Source organism: Herpailurus yagouaroundi, unplaced genomic scaffold (assembly GCF_014898765.1).
Source record: "Herpailurus yagouaroundi ecotype Mexico unplaced genomic scaffold, PumYag 29, whole genome shotgun sequence".
NCBI lineage: Eukaryota > Metazoa > Chordata > Mammalia > Carnivora > Felidae > Herpailurus > Herpailurus yagouaroundi.
In genome coordinates this window covers 121,275,281-121,295,375 of record NW_024412377.1, presented here as the reverse complement: position 1 = coordinate 121,295,375, position 20,095 = coordinate 121,275,281, and the positions used below count along the sequence as shown (strand labels likewise).

General features: G+C 45.4%; 1 protein-coding gene across 4 annotated transcripts in view; it reads left to right on the top strand.

The window, feature by feature from the left end:
- Window positions 1-19,477, top strand: part of ARHGAP26 (Rho GTPase activating protein 26) — a 427,067-nt gene extending 407,590 nt beyond the window's left edge. For all 4 annotated transcript variants that reach the window (XM_040453965.1, XM_040453947.1, XM_040453975.1 and 1 more), the window contains 2 exons: window positions 5,160-5,251; window positions 13,581-19,477. In XM_040453965.1, the coding sequence (XP_040309899.1) occupies window positions 5,160-5,251; window positions 13,581-13,669 (181 nt within the window). In that variant the 3' untranslated portion in view covers window positions 13,670-19,477. The remainder of the gene's footprint in view (window positions 1-5,159; window positions 5,252-13,580) is intronic.
- Window positions 19,478-20,095: the final 618 nt, after the last annotated feature.

The window sequence follows — 20,095 nt, the reverse complement described above, 5'->3', positions numbered from 1 at the left end:
GGACCCTTAGTGTTCATGGGAAGAGGCAGTACCTCTTTCTGAGGGTTGATCTAGTTCCTCTTCCCTGGTTTGAGAATATCCAGACTTCATTCTTTATACTTCTCTAGAGAAAAGAAGCTATTTAAATCCAGGAAAAGAATCAGTGAATAAAGATCCTGTAGGATCTCTCTGATATGTAGATCCTAAGCCTATATCTCTCTCAAACTTAGTCTCTGGTTGCAGACAACCAAAATGTAGAGCCTACTTACATGGCGTCATAAGCATTTGGAGCCTTGGCAGTATTTTCTTGTCCGTCTTTTTTCTCATATCTGTTTTTTTTCCTGGAGGGGTGGGTCCAGCAGAGAGGCTTAAATAATTGACCACACTTAGCCTCACTTTAAAAAAAAAAAGAAAACCCATGCTATTTATATATACAGATGTATATATTTATTTTCCTCCATGTACTTGCCAATCTATTATTTCATGCTATCCCTATCTGAGGATGGGAGGAGAAATGGCCTGAAACCTCTTACAGAGAAAGAAAACTAAGGCACAGGGAGGTGACTACGTAGTCACATGACTGGATGAGCACCCATCCAGAGGACTTCTTGTCCTCAACCCAGCACTCTTTCCTCCAAACATACGGGTGCCCCCAAACCTAAGGTTCCATGCGACTCCCAGCCCCGGAGCCTGGCCTGCTGTTCTTGGTTTTCTATCTAGCTTTGCACTGGAAGGTGGGAAGGATAGCTTTTCCATATACTCTTTTACCCTCACCCTGGGAATAAGGTTAAAATTCAGATCATATTTTCCTGAAACTTAAGTTATTTCCTCATTATTTCTTAGACATATTCTGGGCACTTGGGGAGACATTAACTTTCTAGGACACGAGATATGGCATGGATCTAACCTTTCTGGTTAGATGCTTGATTGCTCCATGAAGACCTGAACCAGAGCAAACTACAGAGACTTGGGGCAGTCACCTTCCAATATGCCTCCCTACTTATAGGATAGGCCCAGTCACTAGGAGAATATGCTTCCTTCGTTTTGATCAAAGGGGAGTAAAACCTTGAAAACATTGGTCCTTTAAACAGAATGGGCTGGGGGACTCAGGATGATAGAATCATTTGGCTAAAAATGTGGGCATATTCTCTGCTTTAGGAGTGTCCACTTTTTGTGTCTCTGAATTTCGGGAAACAGCCTATTGCCTGTCCAATATCTGTTCCTCTGTACTCCTTGCCATCACCCAACATATTTTCCAGGTATTTTTCTTTAGCTACTCCTCTCCATCTCCCAAAGTATTTCAAGATTGGCAATAGGATCTGCTACCGTGATGTGTTTGGGTCATGGTTATTCAGCACAGCCCACTCTGGCCACCATTAAAGTAGCACCATCTGGACAATCTTAATCCACAACACTTGAGGAAGCTGCCATTTTGAAAGAGGAAAGGCCGACTAGGGCTTGGAATTGACTGGCACTGAGCTAAGTATGTGTGCCGAGGTGAGCACTGATAGAGACCCTACTGGGAGCTAGCCCATCAGAACTAGCCAAGAGGGTTGAAATCCCCTAGTTGCCATTGCGGTATGCAGCCAAGAAATGGGGGTGTACACCTATCATTCAGGTCCATTGGGGCCTTTCCCCCACACCCACCTCCATAGTGTGAAGCTTCAGATTTCCTTCCCTTGGTAAATAACTACTTAATTAGATGAAGTAAGTGGTCCCATGAACTTCTCTTTAATGTCTCCTCTGGAAGTGGCTCCCTCTCCCCTCCACCAGGCATATAATTTGAAGCTCAGGAAGGAAAAGGCCTTTGACAGCACAGCAGAGGAAGGGTACTGGAGGCATATTCCCTTCCCACTTCCCTTTCCTGTCACCCCTACAAAATCTCTAGTGCCTAAACCATAACTTCCACTTACACAGTAGCCTCTGGCAGTTGTGCCTAAATGATCAAGCTATTGCATCCTGCCAGTCTAGCTGGTCCCACCTCCCTGTAGTGTCATCTGATGGAGAGTGGCTTGTCATTTTGCAAGGTTTGCAAGGGCATTTGAGGGAAGCTCCTCTGAGTGCTTTCCTGGCCTTGTGCCATGCTCAGAGGCGAAAATTAAAAATGAACTAGCAGAAGGTTCCAAACTTGTTCATGCCCTTGAAGGCCAGCTGAGGTCTGAAGGGCGCTGTTACGGGAGCAGCTGAACACACCTCAGGCTCTCTTTGTCCAATGTTGAGATGCACCGCAGGGAACGGGGAGCTCAAGAGCCAAAGGTGCTTGGTGGGGAGTTTTTATTTTTTTAGTTAGAGCCAAAGCCTACAAACACAACCTCCTGCCAACTGGAGCTGTTTTGGTAGGAACTCTACCTAAAGCAAACTGCTGGGGCTTTTGACAGTGAATATGGCATAGGACACTGGACTGGTTGGGCTGACCAGCTTTTAAAAAGATAAGAGTTGCCCCTGATAGAGATGCCAGATTTGGCAAATGTTTTGCAAATAAAATGAAAATACAGAATATCCAATTATGTTTGAATTATAGGTAAACAGCAAATGCTGTTTTTTATGATAAGTATGTCCCATGTACTATTTGGGACATACTTAGACTAAAAAGAGCATTTCCCACTGATCTGAAGTTGTTTTTTAACTGGGTGTCTTATCCTTTATTTGGTGGCCCTAGTCCCAGGGACAGCAGTGGGAGGACATCTCAGGAGAAAAGACCCTCTCCTAAATGGTCAGTCAACTGTTAATCTCAGAAAAAAGCAAGGCCCTTTCTTGATCTTTGTTTTTATTTTTAATGGGTTATTGCATTGTCACTTTATTCAGTTCCCAAAGCTTAACATTAGTGGAAAATTTATTCCTTTTGAATAATAATCTTCAGCACCTGAGACCATTCCCTCTGCTCTCTTCTGCCAGATTACCCCAGTTGGCTTCCCTGGTTTGCCCATTTTGTCCCATTCCCTTTATTTAATGAAGTTAATAAGTAACCTCTATGAGAATCCCCTGGAAGAGCCTTGCCTCAGATGATCTTTCCCTTGCCTTTGATTTTCTTGCCCCCAGTCTCTGTTCTTCACCCACCTCCTGTTGCCCTGTCCTTAAGGGATAGTGACTCTGGCTAATGTCAACCGGATTCTCCTTCCACTTCCCTGGCTCTCCTTGCCTGCCAATATGGGGTTTGGGCTGTTTTATCACTTTCTACAACCAGGCAACTCCTCCTCTCAGCTCCCACTGCCTCAAAATCAAAGACCAAAACAAACATTTTTCCCCTCCATGGAAAGTTGCACAATGGATGTTTGGCCCTTGCTGACAATATGCATACTTGGTTCACTTAGATCACAGAATATGCCCCTTGTCCCAGACTCCATTCTGACTTTAATGACAATTATCCCAGAAGAGCTGTTTTCCAGTTGAAACTAATGAATTATGATGGCTCTTCTTTCCTTCATTCCACATAGACCCACTTCATTTTCTCCCCATTTCCCAATTTTCTACCACCTGGCTGCCATCTCTGGGCTACTAGAAGGCCAGGAAGAAGAACAGTAAACTGTGCCTAGCAACAAATTCTGGATACTCATTTATTCTGATCCTTGTGCACAGCAGACCTTTTAAGCTATCTCCTTCAGTTTTCATGGAGCCAAGACTAGAAGTTCTAGATGCCTGGTCCTAGTGTAGGTGTCCATTCATCCATGGCTCCTCTTTTCCAAAGGGAGGATGGATTTGGTGACTCAGAAGTACCAATTCCGTGATGACCCAAGACCTCTGCCTCTTCTGATGTTGTCTGGGCTTACCTGAGACCAGCCCTTCCTCAGCTAAACCTCATTTGGCCACTAGAAATCAGTGTGCCCCAGGATGTTTGGCTCCACTGACTCCTGGAGGCTTTCTGTTAGTCAAATGTAGCTAAAGTAAATACTATATCCCTGGAATAGTTGCTTAACCCAGAGGACCTACTTGTTCTTTTGTTATTCTGCCCCGGAGCCCCTAAATGTGCTTCTTCAGAGGTCTTAGAGACAGAAGAGATTACTTTTAGCAAATAAAGAGCTAACTTTGACTGTTAAGTGTCATTTCTATTATGACCCTTGAAAAGTCCATTGATCATTTGGAACTACTGGATATCAAAGCAAAGATTGATAGGTGGTAATAGGATTTATCACTTCTTAAAATTTACTCTTCAGAACACGAATTAGGAATCCGTGGCCCTTCAGTCAAATCCAACCTACCACCTGTTTTTTCTAAGTAAAATTTTGAGGGAACGCAGCCATACGAATTCATTTACACAATGTCCATGGCTGTTTTTATGACACAAGGCAAAGCTGAGTAATTGCAACAGAGACCATACAGCTCACAAAGACCGGAATATTTACTGGTAGGCCATTTACAGCAAGAGTTTGCCAACCCCTGTTCTGGAACCGTGGTTCTCAGCTCTCTTGCACACTAGAGTCACTTGAAGAGCTTTTCAAAAATACTGATGACTATATTTATATCTGCAGGTTGGTATAGAATCCAGATATCTGCATTTGTTAAGAGCTTCCCGGTGACTTTGATGCACGTATATATGTCATGTTCCCTCCCCCTTCTTCCTCTCCACGCTCCCCACACACGTTCACGTAACTGCTCACACACACACCTTGTCTGTTCCCTGCCCTACCCCGGGGGTCGGGGAGTTCCACCTCTGGAATCCTGCTCCACCAGCCCAATGAGAGAAATAAGTAACATCTGGGAGAGCGAATGTCAGCCCATAGCCTAGAGCCGAAAAATGGCTTAGTTAGAATTTCTGCTTTTTGACTCACTGAGCATTGCCAATTTTCAACAAGGTCTTTTGGGAGTGTTCTCCAGAGCAAGTAGGAAGCATTTTCCCCACCACCCTTTTCCCAAAGTACTCCTGCTCCAAAAGTGGGTCCCAGCCTGTATTCCCACCATTCAGGTGTCCAGACACCTAGGCAGAGTTTTAACGTGGCACAGAGGTGACCCCACAAGGCGTGTGCTTTCTCGGGGCTTACAGCTTTTCTCTGAACAATTCTCATTTTTCTCTCATGACCTTTGCAACTCTTCCGCCTCATGTTTTGCCATCTGGCTGTCTTGTCAGGCTGTTGCCACAAGAGATAACTAGGTGGCTTGCAGGGAAGGGGAAGAAGAGAGATTAAATATCTGGGGCTTTCAGATGGTTTAAAAATACTGCTAAATAAACTTCTGTTTTCACACAGCACACCGTTCCGGAAGGCAAAAGCCTTATATGCCTGCAAAGCTGAACATGACTCAGAACTCTCGTTCACAGCAGGCACAGTCTTCGACAATGGTGAGTTTCTCATCCCTTTGCACAGATCTGGGCGGTGGCGGGGGGAGGGGGGAAGCTAATAAATAACTGCAGTTTTCAAAGTTCCTACCTAAAAAAAAAATGACAGTCTCATTGAATGGGTAAGACTGAAAAGAAGGGTGTGTGTGTGTTTGTGTGTGCGCGCACGCACGCTCCCTGGGGTCTCTTCCCAAAATACGCAAGAAGCAGCAGGACTTGCGGAGGCATTGTCAGAGAGGACAGTGTACTGAAGCCTTCACTTTGACGGAGGCAACCTCATGGAAGTGTTTTGGACGTTAAAAGTGGATTGTACCTGCACAGGACTCAGCCCAGCAACTTGGCAGTGACTTTGAGAGTCTGGGGGCTGTACAGAGGGTAGAAGATAACAGAGCAGAGGACAGTAGTCAGCTCAGGGCAGAGACTGAGGTACAGAATTTCTCATTGGGTTCAGTGGCATTCACCCTCCAGAGGAGGTGAGGCTCGTCTCTGAGATGGCAGGGTACCCGGGGACCTCTGTGTCAATGAGCCCTGCTGCACCCCTGCGTGCCCTCCCCTGAACTGTTGGGAAGTGTAGAGTAGACTCTCTAAGTCACATCTCTCTGCAGACTGCCAGCTGTCCTGCTCAGGTGTCCTGGTGTGAAACTGGATTCGTGGCACCTGCACCGTAGAACTGGGAACTAGTACTTACTCGATGTACCTTTTCCTGGTTCTTTTTGTTTGTTTTCTTCCCTAAACCAAGAAAAAGGCAGTATTTTTTTTTTTTAAGTGAGTATTGATGCCATGACTTGTCATAACCATTTACCTAAGAGAAAATCATGTTTCTGGGAAAAAGCCAGAGTCTCTGTTATTGCTGAGATTTTTGCCAGATGAACTTTTCCTTTAGGGTTCATCTTTGTGGATGCTTGGATGAAAGGGTGTGTTTGTTTTGCTCAAAGGAGGAGCCCAGAGCAGCTGTCTGATTTCAGGAAGTGGACATTTTCTAGGGGTGCCTTCTTGACTTCAGGTGGGGTGGTGGCAAATTTCCTGAGTAAGGCTGAGTGAGTGCAGGTTGCCCAAGCACTCCCCTTCAGGGCTGAGTGCCTCACGTTGGCCTAGATCACACCTCCTGCCACCTGCCTGAGACCTAGAAATACAGGGCAGCCAAGGCCCCCACGTAGTACTGGCGAGCCTGAGCTCTAGATTCAGGCCACCAAAGCACAAGTCCTGGTTTGTGCCTCTGTGACCTGAAGCAGTGACAGCCTCTCTGTGCCTCACTTCTGTCATACCAGGGTAACAGATGGTTGCAGGGAAGAGTGGAGTGGTGCACACATCATATATTTAGTACTCAACACATATTAAGCATTCAACACTGTTAGTAGGATGATTGTCATCGTTTCGCCTGTCCTAGGTAAAGGGCCTGCTGTTCTGACAGTTCACAGTGATGTGTTTACCTTTTTCCCTGATATGACCCAGGCCTGACTCTTGGCTGGGCAGTAGGCACTACACCTTGACTCTCTGAGTCGTGGCTGTCTTTACCAGCCTCACGTTCTAAGCCAGAGCAGAGATGGACTCCTGGGGACACCCTTGATGGCATTCACACACGAAGGGACTGCCCCCTCTGTGTGCCCAGCCCCTGCATTCACCGTGGCAGAGATAATAATCAGGCATGGGGGACCGACTGGGGAACAGGCCACAGAGGTCACACTTGGACCTTCTGAGCCAGTAGGGACAGGGGCAAGCTCTTAACTGTATGTGACCTCCTGGGCCCACGTCCTCCTTTATGGTTCCCCAAGCCCAAAAAGCACTGTCCTTAATTAAACCTTTGCTCCATTAACTTTCATCGGGGTGCCTTGCATACCAAAGTATACCAACAGCCATCCCAGCTGCCTGCCTGTCAGCAGCTGGAGTAATCAGGCTGACCTGAGGTAAAGCTGGTCCCCTGAAGGCTGTCCAAAGCCATGTCATTGACAAGCGTGCCCGGTCCGAATAGGCCCCTAGGTAGAGTCACAGCTCAGCCATCACATGACACAGATCTCACAACAGACAAACCAGAGCAGGCCGCGTGCACAGGCTTCTCTGTCCTACTCTGTCAGCAGGGGTGGGGCTTCTGCCTGTAGAGGAGCAAGATTTGAGAGATTGCCACATTTACGGGTGAATCCAGAATTTAAAGTCTGTCCTCTATACTCCAGTTCACTGCTCTTGTGGGCAAGGGACTGCCTTGTTCCTATCAGCCATTCACTGTGACTGCAGAGAGGACCCCTGATCTCAGGGACAGAGTTGGTTTTAACTCTCAAAAGGTATGTGTATGTGTGTGCATCTTGTTTGTGACTCTTTTTCTTGAGTGCAGCCTCCTTGTATTTTTTTTTTTCAAACAACTGTATTGAGATATCCACATACCATGTAATTTACCCCTTTAAAATGTGCAATTCCATGGTTTTTTAGTAGATTCAGAGTTGTGCAGCCATCACTACCGTCTAATTCCAGAGTATCTTCATTGCCCCGAAAAGAAACCCTGTGCCCTTCAGCAGTCATGCTCCACATACGCCGTGACCTGCCCCTTTCAGCCCGGGGAACCCCTCATCTCCTTTCTGTCATTATTTATTTGCCTGCTCTGGATATTTCATGTAAACCGAATTATACAGCATGTGGGCTTTTTGTCAGTGGCTGCTTTCACTCAGCATAGTATTTTCAAGGCTCATCCCTGTTGTATGTAGCATGCGTCAGGACTTCCTTCCATTTTACTGCTGAGTAATCTTCCCTCCTGTGGTATAACACGTTTTATTTATCCATTTGTCAGTTGATGGCATTTCGATTGTTTCTGCTCTTTGGCCGTTAGGAGTAATGCGGCTGTAAACATTTGTGTACTGATCTTTGTGAGGACCTGTGTTTGCTGTTCTCTTGTTGATAGACCTAGGTGGGGGAGGGGCCCCCTAGATCACACAGTTGAATAGCTTCAGGAGCTGCCAGAGTGTTCTTACAAAGGGACTGTACCATGTCACCTTGCCACCTGCCTCCATCTGACAACATGTGAATCCTCTGTTTAGATTGGTTTGGCTGGTGATATTTATCATGCCCGATTTTTAGAAAACACTGCATATACCCCATTATCCCCCTCCCTTTACCTGGGCATTAGGGGAGAAAAAACGGTTAGCACGTTAGGCAAAGATCACTTCCCTTGTTCTGTCTCCTGCTAGTTTCTTGGTGGAGACTTCAGGTAAGAGCCATTTAAGTTGGATGTTCTGTAGCTGTCAAATTGAATCATCAGACCAATTGGAAGGAAGTTTCCTAATGACAGGCTTAGGGAGTTGTGTGTGTGTTGTCTTTCTCAGCATCAAGAAGAAGGGATGAGGAGGAAGAAGAAGGAGGGGCACCCTGAGGGGAAAGTCTGTTGTTTCATAATGATTAATCTCCAAGCCTTTGGGTTCCAGGGGCCTGTGCTGCAAATGTGAGCTGTGCTGTTCAGTCGGCTTTGGGACTTTGTGCAGTGGGGAATGGATGTGCATTACTCGGAAATAACTCCACTGTCAGCCCTTGCCAGCCTACTAGGAAATAGCATTTTTCACCAAGAGCACCTTAGTTAGTAACGAAAGAGAAAGAGAAATAACTCGTGTTCCCAAGAACATTAGTCATTTTATGGCAGTGCGATTAGCGATACCTGGAAAATGCACATGGCATTCACTAAAATTGGGTTCTTGGGACAATTTGATCAAGATTTGAGATGGGCTGGATCCATTCATTGCCAAAGTATGGGATCCGGCATGAGTGCAAGACCCACTCCGGGCTGCCCCAGGTTTCCTTCAGAGACAGAGAGCATCCTCCCAGGGGATCATGGGTTGCTCTACCAGTGGGGTTGTCGGGGAGGGTCCTCAGTGGAGTCTTTTGGACCCCCCGGCCGTGCCTACTGCCAAATCCAAACACAAGCCCAAGCCACCTCCGTCTCTCACTCAGCTGTTTCCACCTGCTGCCAACACAGACTTGTCATGTCCACTCTTGCCCCCATAACCCTTCCCTACGCAGCAGCCAGAGCGATGTTTGAAAATCGCATCGTGTTATTCTCCTTCACCTATCCCAGTGGCCTCCTGGTCCTCCGAGAATTGCTGATCGGCGTCTCCACGGTCTTGTTCCTGCCCTCTGGCCCTTCCCTTCCTCACTTGATACGCTGCAGCCTCGCACACCTTCCCTATGTTCTCTGCTAGGGTTAGCAAACTATGACCTGCTACTCAAATCCAGCCCACTGCCTGTTTTTGTAAATAAAGTTTTGTTGGAACATAGCTACCCATGCCTTTTTGTCTACATGTTAGCCATGGTGCTACAATTGCAGAATTGAGTAGAGATACACATTTACAGAGTGGTTCTTTGAGAAAAATTTACAGACCACTGTTCTGAAATCATAGCAGGCTTTTCCCGACCTTAGGGCCTTTGTACTTGCATTACCCACTGCCTGGCTAGCTCCTTTAGATCATTTAGGTTTTAGCTTTTTGAGCCCCTTCCCATACCCACATCCCTATCCCAGTCTCTTTCTCCTCCTTCATCACTACCTAAAATTATGTGCTTATTTACTGATACATTGCCCTTTTCCGAGAGCAGAATCTTTTCTGCTTGCTTTGTACCGTGTGCAAGGTCCTAGCTTAGTGTCTGGCACAGGGTAGGTGCTTAATAAACACTTGTTACATGAGTAAATATATTCACCTACACAGGGATCTGTGCCTCTTCCAGCCAGTGCTCCTTCCCTTAGGGACAGCCAGCCACTAGAGACCTTAGTCACATGCTTGTTCCTTTTCCACAGTGAGAAAAGGAAAAGGAGAGAGCATGAGTTGTGTATACAGGGGTGTATGGAGCAGAGATGGATGAAGCTGAAAATGCTTGGCAGGAAGCACATCCACGTCAGGAGCTGCTTGTATTATTTGCTTGCTGGGCTGGAGAGCTGCCGAGCCAGCTCACTGCAGTGCTTCGTGTGTTTATGTGGCACATTGGACACTGGTGTAGTTCAGAAAGTTGGGCATGGGCTCAGTTCAGCTCAATAAGTGCATACGAACACTGTTAATATCCAAAGCTTTGGGCTAGGCAAAAGCAGTAGTGGTTAGACCACAGAGTCTGGGGTCAGATATCCCGGATTCACATCGATCTCCATCATCTGCCAGCTGTGTATTTAGGGGCAAAATGCTCAACGTCTCTGAGCCTCAGTTTATTATCAGTAAAATGAGGATAATAGCAGAACTGAGTTCACAGTCATTCTGAAGGTGAAAGGAGATGAGGCAGGCAAAGCACTTAGCAAAAGACCCACCACTTGGGATGTACATATGTATGTGTATGTGTATATGTATCATTCTTATCCCCAAAGACCACATTCTCTGGTTGAATTAGAAGCATAATGGGCTTGGTCTCTGGAGTCAAAGAAACTGCGTTCAAATTCTAGTCATACCATTGTGATCCTGCACAAATTAATTTACCTTTCTGGCCCTTAATTTTCTCATTTGTGAAATATGGATACCAAGATACAAGCTAGGATCTTTAAGATCAAAGAAATTGACGCATATCCAAACCTCAGCAGCCCATGGCTGCTTCCCAGTCACTATTTCTAGGTGTTAGCTTCTATCATAATTGACAGAGGGGAGTCATTGAAGAATATTGAGTGATACAGTACAGACTAAAACATCCTAAAAAACTAGTAAAGGAAGCAATGCATAACACATTTGAACAGTGTTAACAGGACCCGTGAATAACGTGTGGAATGTGCTATGAGCATTCCAGGAGTTTGGAGAAAAGAGGGAACAGGTAGACTGGATTCCGTGCTGGTGTTTCTGAAGGAGGTAGGGCTTCAGCAGAGTCGAGAAGTGGGAGGAGGGGAGACAGAAGACAACAGCAGGGCAAAGGGCATCTGATGTTGCTTCCCCTCCTCCATCCAGAGGTGAGAATTTGCACTTTCTTATGACCACCCTCATTCCAGAGGCATTTGGGCACAGAAAAGTCATAACCCTTACCTTTCTGTGATTAAGGTAAAAATAACAGATCCCTGGGGGCACCTGAGTGCCTCAGTCAGTTAAGTGTTCGACTCTTGATCTCAGCTCAGGTCTTGATCTCAGGGTCGTGAGTTGGAGCCCTGCATTGGGCATGAAGCCTACTTTAAAAATAAAATAAAATACGTATCGCTGGGCCTCACTCCTAGGGATTCTCTTTTAACAGGTATGCCATGCGGCCCAGTTTTAATAACCGTGCAGGTGATTTGGATGCACATGGTTTGATGCCAGGCCTTAATAAGCCCAGCTCAAAGCCCCCAGTGAGTCAGCAGTCTGACCAGAAGGCTTCACTGTCCCCTGTGCTAACTCTTGTTCTTCGGCTTGGAGGGGCCTCCTTTGTCCTCTCTCATTCATCCCTTACTTGGCAAATCCCATTTTTAATGTTTTTAGTTGTTAGCACCTCAGCACCTGAGCTGCATTTGAACAGCTGGCCAGGAAGGGAGAATGTCTGAAAGAGAGAGACTCAATGTATCCAGTGGAATAACCATTCAACTAGGAGCTTTGCTGTAAACTGGGAAGGGTCTTATTTTGGTTTTGTTGTATTTGGTTGGTTGGTTGTTTGGTTGTTCTTTCTAGGTCTTTTATTTTGGGGAGTGAGTTTGTTTGTTTGTTTTGCTTTTGAACATTTGAGGTTTTCCAAAGCTTCAGTGGGTATTGAGATCAGGCACTCACCAAGATTTTACCAGGAGAGAGCCTTGTTCACTCATCCAAATGACTGGTCAAATGATACAGGATCTCCTATTGACAAATTCTGGCTCTCTGCTGAGTGCTTTCTCCATATTGGCTCCTGGCACTGGAGTTTTATTCTAATCACTTTATAGGTACAAAAAATTCAAGTGATCTTAATTAACATTGTCAGCTGGATGGCTGGGCAGAAGGCAGTGGTGTTTGGGTGCTAGTATCTTCAGGATAAGTTGAGAGAGCTTCATCGTTGGAGAGACCAGGTTGCTTTTAAGTTGTGTTGTATTCTCCCATGCTCTTCTCTTCCAGACTCCTCTGTGTGGATGTCATGAATCCAAAATACCCTTAGTATTTTTGGTTTATTCCTGAAGCCTACTGATAGGAAATTATGTAAGCATTTTGGAGGCCAACTGATAGATGTTTGACCTTGTCTTTTCCTGAAGAAGCATTCAAGATTACCTTGACACTGACCTTCCTGAAGCCTCAATGTGTGTTCTTTCGCTGCTTGCCCATTGCTTCCTTTGGTTTCTGTTCTTGCTTCTTTTCCTACAAACTGAAACTAAAGTTATGTAGTAGCATTGGGGGTGGAAATGCTTTTCTAAAACAAGCTCAGGAAGTCACTTAATTAGCCTAGGAAGGGAATAGGGGAAAATTCATTCTTTACGAACAATCTCAGAAAATTGGGGTTTTCCTAATACATTAAGAGCAAATGCACTGCCTTTCCCATTAAGAGTGATTTGTGTTTTGCCAGTTCACAAGCATGAACACCGTGCCCCTGCCATCTCCAGGTCCCATGATTCCTTCTCTCTTTCTTCCTGCTATTGGACTTTGCAGCCTCAATTGGATTTTATGTAATCTTTACAGTATCACAGTAGTCTCCATGAAGATGGATTGTGATAGCACAGAAATGGGGTAGATTTCTTGGATATCGAAAAATCAAAGAGACAGAAATTTTGAAAGTTACAAGAAAAGAGGAAGAAGACAGCCTTGAGTCTTGTATGGAGGAGGGAGGAAAATTCTAGAGAACAGGAAAGAAAAATAAGAAAGGGTATGGGCGGAACAGAGAGGGGGCTATTCAAAGGCCATAGATTGCCCAAAGAAAGGTGGGGAGATTTGTAGGAAGATTAGAATCAGAGGGTAAGGATTTAAGGGAAAGTAAAATGCATAATTAGGTTAGTGAAATGCATACTAGATACCTTTAAAAACTAGTTCTTAGCATTCCTCCATGGGCACTCCACTTGGGTCATAGGCATTACTGGGTAGATAGATGGGTACATGGATGGATGGATAGATGGACGGATGGTTAGATAAATTTATGGATGGAACACCATAACCGACTTCTAACCTCAAAAGGAAAAATCTGTCACCTCTTAATAATTTAAGCCAGCAACTTCTGAAAGTCTACGAAACTCCAAAAATTGTATGCAAAATTTTGAATGGCTGTGTCTATTTCCCTTTTTTTTGTTATAGAGAGCTTTCAGAATGACCTTTATTGGAACGCTTATGTCCCACAAGAAGTTAAGAACCCCTGGTCTAAACAAGTCCTGGAAACATGTAACATAACAGGCGACTGCGCTCATTTGTTCTCTCACACGTCCACCACCTCCCCTATCTGTAACGTTTTCTCGCTGTCTCTCTCCCCTCTTCCTGTACAGTTCATCCATCTCAGGAGCCTGGCTGGTTGGAAGGGACTCTGAACGGAAAGACCGGCCTCATCCCTGAGAACTACGTGGAGTTCTTTTAACCGTGGGCCCCAGCAGACCTGCTGAGCTTTCCATGGTATCCATGACAACCGCTGATTGCAGTGTTGGAGGCCGTTTCTCTTTGCCACTGAGAAATTCAGGGTGACTGACTCGGTTACTACCTGTCAACGCAAATGTTTCTGTGAACTCTGGAGCACCCATCCCCATGACCATGGCAGCTGGCATGCGGTGATACTGCAAGGAACAGAAGGAAATCAGCAGTGGAGACCATTTGATTCTGATAACCGAGAGAACGGCTGGCAAAGCCATTCCTCTCCTTTAGCGCCCTAAATAGGGAGGATTCATTTGTTTCAGCAGTCATCCAAACCCCCAACCTTCTGAGAAAGGAAGTAAGAAAGATGTAAGTAGTCCTCAAGAGCATGCAGTGTAGCTTAAGTCTGGCAGGGCTGGGCATTGGCTCTGAGACCCAGGCTGGGCCCATTGCTTCTGTTTACAGTAGACACTCTCTTTACCCCACCTCCAAATACTTGAGGCCCACAGTGCTACAGGCAGCTGGGTCTGTCTGTTTGCATGCAGGAGGGAGAGGGGTTACGGCACTGTTTACATAAAATGCAATCTCTCACCATCTCCAGGCAGCCTCGGCCAAGCATTGGCAGAATTCAGCTCAGTCCCCTCTTGCACGGGGAGCACACACACACCCCACGTTCCCCCTCCCAAGCTAGGAACTTCTCTGCCACTGAGGGCTGCCATCACCTCGTAACCACGGCAACCCAACCTACTCTGAAACCAAACCAAAAAAATAACACACTTTTTGCATGATATTTTTTTTTTCTCCCTGCTTTATGGTCATTTTTTGAATGGTTTTCCAACAACCTGAAGCAGAAGGGCAAGGAATTAGAGTGGTCTGCTCGGGGTAGACAGAATGGCAGCTGGGAACTCTTCCCTTTCTGATGAATTTCAGCAGCATCAGGATATATTTGGAGCAAACTCTAGTAACCTCTTGAGATTAAATTACATACAGGTTTAATATTTCTGTTCTTCCATGCTTTATAGGGGGCAGTATGCTGCTTCTCCACAGGTGACATCCTCCCTTTGACTTGTTCCTTCATGGTCTCCCGTTCCCGTCCCTTCCCCTGCCCTCGCATGCCTGTAGTCCCTCACTGACCAGCCCCGTGGCAGTACCCTGCGCTGCTGAGCACTGGTGCCCTGGTGGCTTTCAGGGGTGATTTCAGGGCTAACCCTGTGGCCTGTAGTTTTAAAGGACATATGTGTTCACTGCCACTCAGAAAAAGGGAATTGTTTCTCAGGCTTTTGAGGCACAAGACTAATAGTATAAGCCATTGTGATTCAGGAGGCATGGAAAGATGGAATGGGTACCTTCTGAGAAAGAGAGTTTCCTGGTCCAGAAGGGGCCGGGTCTTCTGGAAGATTACCTGGGGTGGGAAAGTTGGGCCTGGACATTTCACATTCACTTGGCCTTCAAAGAACAGAGTTCTCAGTGTCTTCTGCATTCGAATGTCCTTGCAAGAGTGACTCTGGGCAGACAGACTCCAAATTGATGGACCGTCAGGCTCCCCAGGAGCCCCTCGGAATGGCAGCATTGTTCCAGAGTGCTCCCCGCTTCTGGAATTCCTGTTTAGGGAAGCTTAAAGAAGAGAAAAACTTGAATTGTGTTGAATTACTGTATCTTTTACTTTTTTTTTTTTAAGATAAACTTGTAAATAGAGTGATTTGAATATTATATGGCAAAGTTTTATATTTGATACTCTTGAAGCTAGTCGCTGTCGCTCCACACGTTTAAGCTCTGGTTGTTGAAGAGGTGTGTGTATGAGGGAGCAACCGGGGGAAGTCATCCCCTCTCTGGCCTTGAGAAAGGAGAAAACATTTCTATACACTCTCTGCTGGCTCTGGTTGGTGGGCATGACTCACTGATGGTGTTCAGTCTTCTTTATGCAAATGTGTTTTTGAGCTTTTCTTGGGCTTTGAATTTGGAGAAAGAAAGAGCATTTTCAGGCAATGAATGTTTCAAAGAACTCTTGCTGGGTAGTATGAAGCAGCTCAGGATTCACATAGGTGGGGCTAGGAGTTAGATTTTGTTTTCCATGTTTCTTCTCAGGTGTATTTCTTGGTACCCCAAGGTGTCAGGACAGGTGTTGGGATAGTTGCATGTTCCTTATATCTAACTCCTCAGAACATCTTTAAGGCTGTATACATGAGGCCGAGCTATTTTGTAAATGTTGCGTGTGTCTTAAGTTCTAGGAAAAACTGGCTTCTTAGGATCTTTGGTCCTCAGTACACTGCTGCTTTCCCTTCCCCTAAATACTTCCCTTCCTGTTCATCTCTCATTTCCTGTAACCCCAAAATAAGAGAAAAACTCTACAGAGGGATAGAGGTTGCCGTGACAACTTTAGAGATGGTTTGAAATTTTAGATATGGTGATTCCGTTCATCAGCTCAAGGATTTACGCAGCGGTGGTGCAGGACCTCATCCAGCAGCAAGCAAAACACTACCACTGACTCAGGGAATAAGCCCTGAGACTGGATAAGACCAAGAGAGGACTCGGGAAAGCTCTCACTGCAAACCCAAGAAGAAAGAGAATACACAAACCGGCTCCACTACTCCCTGCAGACCTTGGACAGCTCAAGGGTCTGTTCAGCAGGGCCTGAGGGGACAAGCCTACTCTGTGCCACTGTGCGTCCTAAATGGAAAGAGCTCAAAATATTGTTGTTAACACATTTGTCGTTTCGAATTGTCACCTGCCACACTGGAACCTTAACTAGAGCTAACCTAGGGGAGCAGAAGGCCCAGGCCCTGATTTGAGGAGCTCCTCGCTAAAGCATCGCTGTCGACACTTGGCCCCAGCTCGACTGCTCGGAAGCTTGTCCCTCCCTCCTCAACTGGCCCTGATCTGAAGCTGGAGGGAAATGGAGCTGTTGCCAACCTGCATTTTTCGGTAGACCCCTTCCCAGCTTCCCTGTAGCCATGCTGGGCATGTGACAGATGGCTGCTCTCCTTCCTTTCCCCAGCCAGGCTCACCTCCTCCCCATTTGCTACAGAACTGGAGAAACCTTTCAGAATATGAGCCAACAAATAGGGAAGGAATTGGAAGACCAAAAACAGATTTTACTTTCTCTATCATCTCTGCCCCCCAGCCCCTAATTCTGCTGAATAGGGAACTTGAGGGCAGATGAGAAGAATGAACTAGGTACCGGAGTGGAGGACTATGGACCAAGATCCCCGAGGTCTCCGAGGAACCTTGTGTTTCTTTTGTAAGGCCCTGGGATGAGGCATCCAGAGCCTGAATCTTTTTTGGGCATATGAGCAGTCTGTCCCTCCTCCTTTGGGTACTCAAGGAATTCCATGGCTGCAGAAGGCCATGCTGTGAAAGAAGTAGTTTCAAATCCCTGCCCCTAAGCGAGTAAATTCTTGACTTGCTCAAGACTGATGATATTCTCTTCTGTTTTCAAAAATCAGTGTATAGAGATGGACCCTGCATAGCACATCCTTCCTTAATATCCTATAATTGGAGCCAGTTTTTCACTTAATGTTTGAGTATTTCTACAGCCATTATGTGTTTACCTCTGCCAGACCAAACAAATTCAGTGTAATTCTAGTTCATCTCCTTTTGCTGAGTGCTCTTTTGGATGGAGAGGCAAAGAGAAAGAAAATAAGCCATCAAGTATTGGCAGATTGGCATTAGCAGGACAGAGCCATGCTAGTGACAAGATCATTTCAGGCATTTCCAGGACTCCAGGGTTGCACGTGCATTCCTGTAGCTCAGAGGGAAATCCTTCTATGACCTAGGTCTCCTGACAACAGCAACTCCAGTCACTCCAGAAGTTCCGTCTTGACTACAGAGACTGCCAAAGCACCCATGGTTGAAGGGTAGGGAGACAGAAATAATTGGCTAAAGGTAATTTGATCCCTTATTCGTGACTGTTTACTGGCACCTTTCATTCTCTGGCTTCTGTTGCCAAAACCAAGTTGGGACCAACAGTTTTACAGACACAGGAGTCCCAGGTACAGCAGTGGCCACCATGGTACCCACAGCATGTTGCAGTGCAGAATGTTTGATGAGCAACCGTATTACCCAAGTAGGTAGCCACCACGGAAGAAACCAAATAGCTCCCTGACTTAAAAAGGAATGTCCTGGGTATTCTGTTCCGAGTTATCTGTCATTTTCTGGCAAACTTGATGGTAATCAATTACCTAGACAACCCTGCCCCACATGTCTTTTAAGTCAACTGGGTGTCCTCTGACACACCCTTTGCTGGGGTTTAAAAAATGTATCCTGTGTTCAAATGCGTTTGGCAGCCACGCTGATCTGCTGGGTCCTGAACCACTTCTCTGTAATTGTAGCATCAAAATGACACCAGCAGAGCAATGAACCTTGCACAATCCTACAGCATGCCTGAGACAAGACTCCGACAAGTAATAATTAGCTTTTTTCCTTTCGCCGCCTACGGTCCTTGTGTAACTGAAGAACTTCTCACAGCACAGGGAGAGACCATGTAGAGAATCCAGATGTCCTTCAGAGCCACCAGCCCTTGCTCACATGTGGTCTCCCGATGGAAGCACTTGTATTCTTGGGTGAAAAGGTATTGGATGTGAAGTAGTGCTGGGAGCAGACAGAAAGTAAAAGGTGAACCACGTTGAAGATCTTAGGATTGTTTTTACAAGAAATAAATATAGTTCTTAATAGGGAAAAATACATCACAGAGGAAGTTTGCAGCTGATAGTTCCGTAAAAGTTTTCCAGGACACTACAAGACGGAAACGTCTTTCAAGAAGGTGGAATACTGTAGGGAGCAAAGGCTTGGCACAGTCCCAGTCCCATAATAAGAAGAGCAGTTAGTAGTATATGAAAATTCTCTTGAGCGTAGTCAGAACCAGAGTATTGATAATCAAAATGTCAAATTTACCTGGAGTGGTCCCGGAGAGGCCAAGACATTGTACATCCCTTTCTACAAAATTGTCCTGACAGACACCTGCAGACAGCTACCTTGGGTATCCGGAAGCCAGGGTCAACCTTATACCTGTGAAAAGAAGTTCCTCTGTTGATTCTAAAGCATCTGCGTATTAGTATGTGTTTGTGTATGTAAAGCACACATCTACATAGACAAAGATCCAGACTCTTCCATAAGCTGGCATTTGCTGAGCCTTTGGAGCCTTTAAGAGTTAGAAGTTGGGAGTTAGAGAAACGGCAGGCTGTTGACTATAAAAATGACAAAAGATGTAAATTAAGTGCCATTTTAAAACTTCATATGTATCAAATGGTTACTATCTACAGCTATATCCCTTATTCACTTATTAAAAGTCGTGTTGAAAAACAGATCAAACTCCTAAACCTGTAGTCGCTAATACTAGGCTAGCGCTCACAAGCACTCTCAAAGACATTTTGTCCATATTTTGGAGAAGAAACTGTTTGCATGTTTAACTCATAATTTAGGCTACCTTTGAGTATACTGCAAAGTGCTGTGTGATATAATATCAATAAAGTACTTAAAAGTGGCACTTTAAATTTTTTTAAACCGTAAATAATGCACTGTTTTAAACTTCAGTTCAGTATTGAATATTGACTGCTGTGTAAAATCCAATTCTGTCATTAAAAAGTAATTTGTGACTAGACTAGAACTTGTTCCCTGTCATTAGTAATAATAGTCTTGCCACGTTGAGGCTTTTTGAAAAATGTGCTTTTGCGTCACTAAGGCTATCTATAAAGACAATACGGTTCCTGTCGAGTGGCCTCTGAAACTTGGCTTTCTTTCATTTGCTTGGTTTATGTGACAATCCTTATGAAACGAGTGGAAGTATGATTTTTGAATTAAATGACTTTTCCATTTGGTGGCACGTTTGTTTCTGGAGTTTCTCATAAAGTTATGGCATGATACGTATTTTTGTGTTTCTTCAAGTAAGAGTGTGAAGACCTGCTCACAGGTCCCAGGTCTGAGCTCCTGCAGTTTACTGGTAATAACTACAGTGCTGATTTTTGACCTGCTTTGGGGAGCTCTATTTCCTTTAGGAAAGGTCTAATGCCAGTGAACTTGAGGAGGAACTGTTAAGCATGTTGAACAAATTAAGCCCCAACAAGTCATCTTCCACTTAACATTTTTTAATTTTTATTTATTTATTTTGAGAGAGAGAGCCCAAGCAAGGGAGGGGCAGAGAGAGGAAGAGAAAGGGAGTCCCATGCCGGCTCTGCACTGCCTGTGCGGAGCCCGACGCGGGGCTCGAACTCACCAACCTGAGCCGAAACCAAGAGCCGGACGCTTAACAACTGAGCCACCCAGGTATCCCTCCACTTAATGTGTTCGACTGTGCCTCCTGTGGAAGACATAATTGTTTTTATTCTTCCTGAATTTGATTTTCTAATCAGCTCTTTTGTGGAAGTTCATTAACACAATGTGGGCTAATCCAAGAGCCACCACACAGACAGTCCTACCACACAGCTGGGTGTGTCCCACAGGC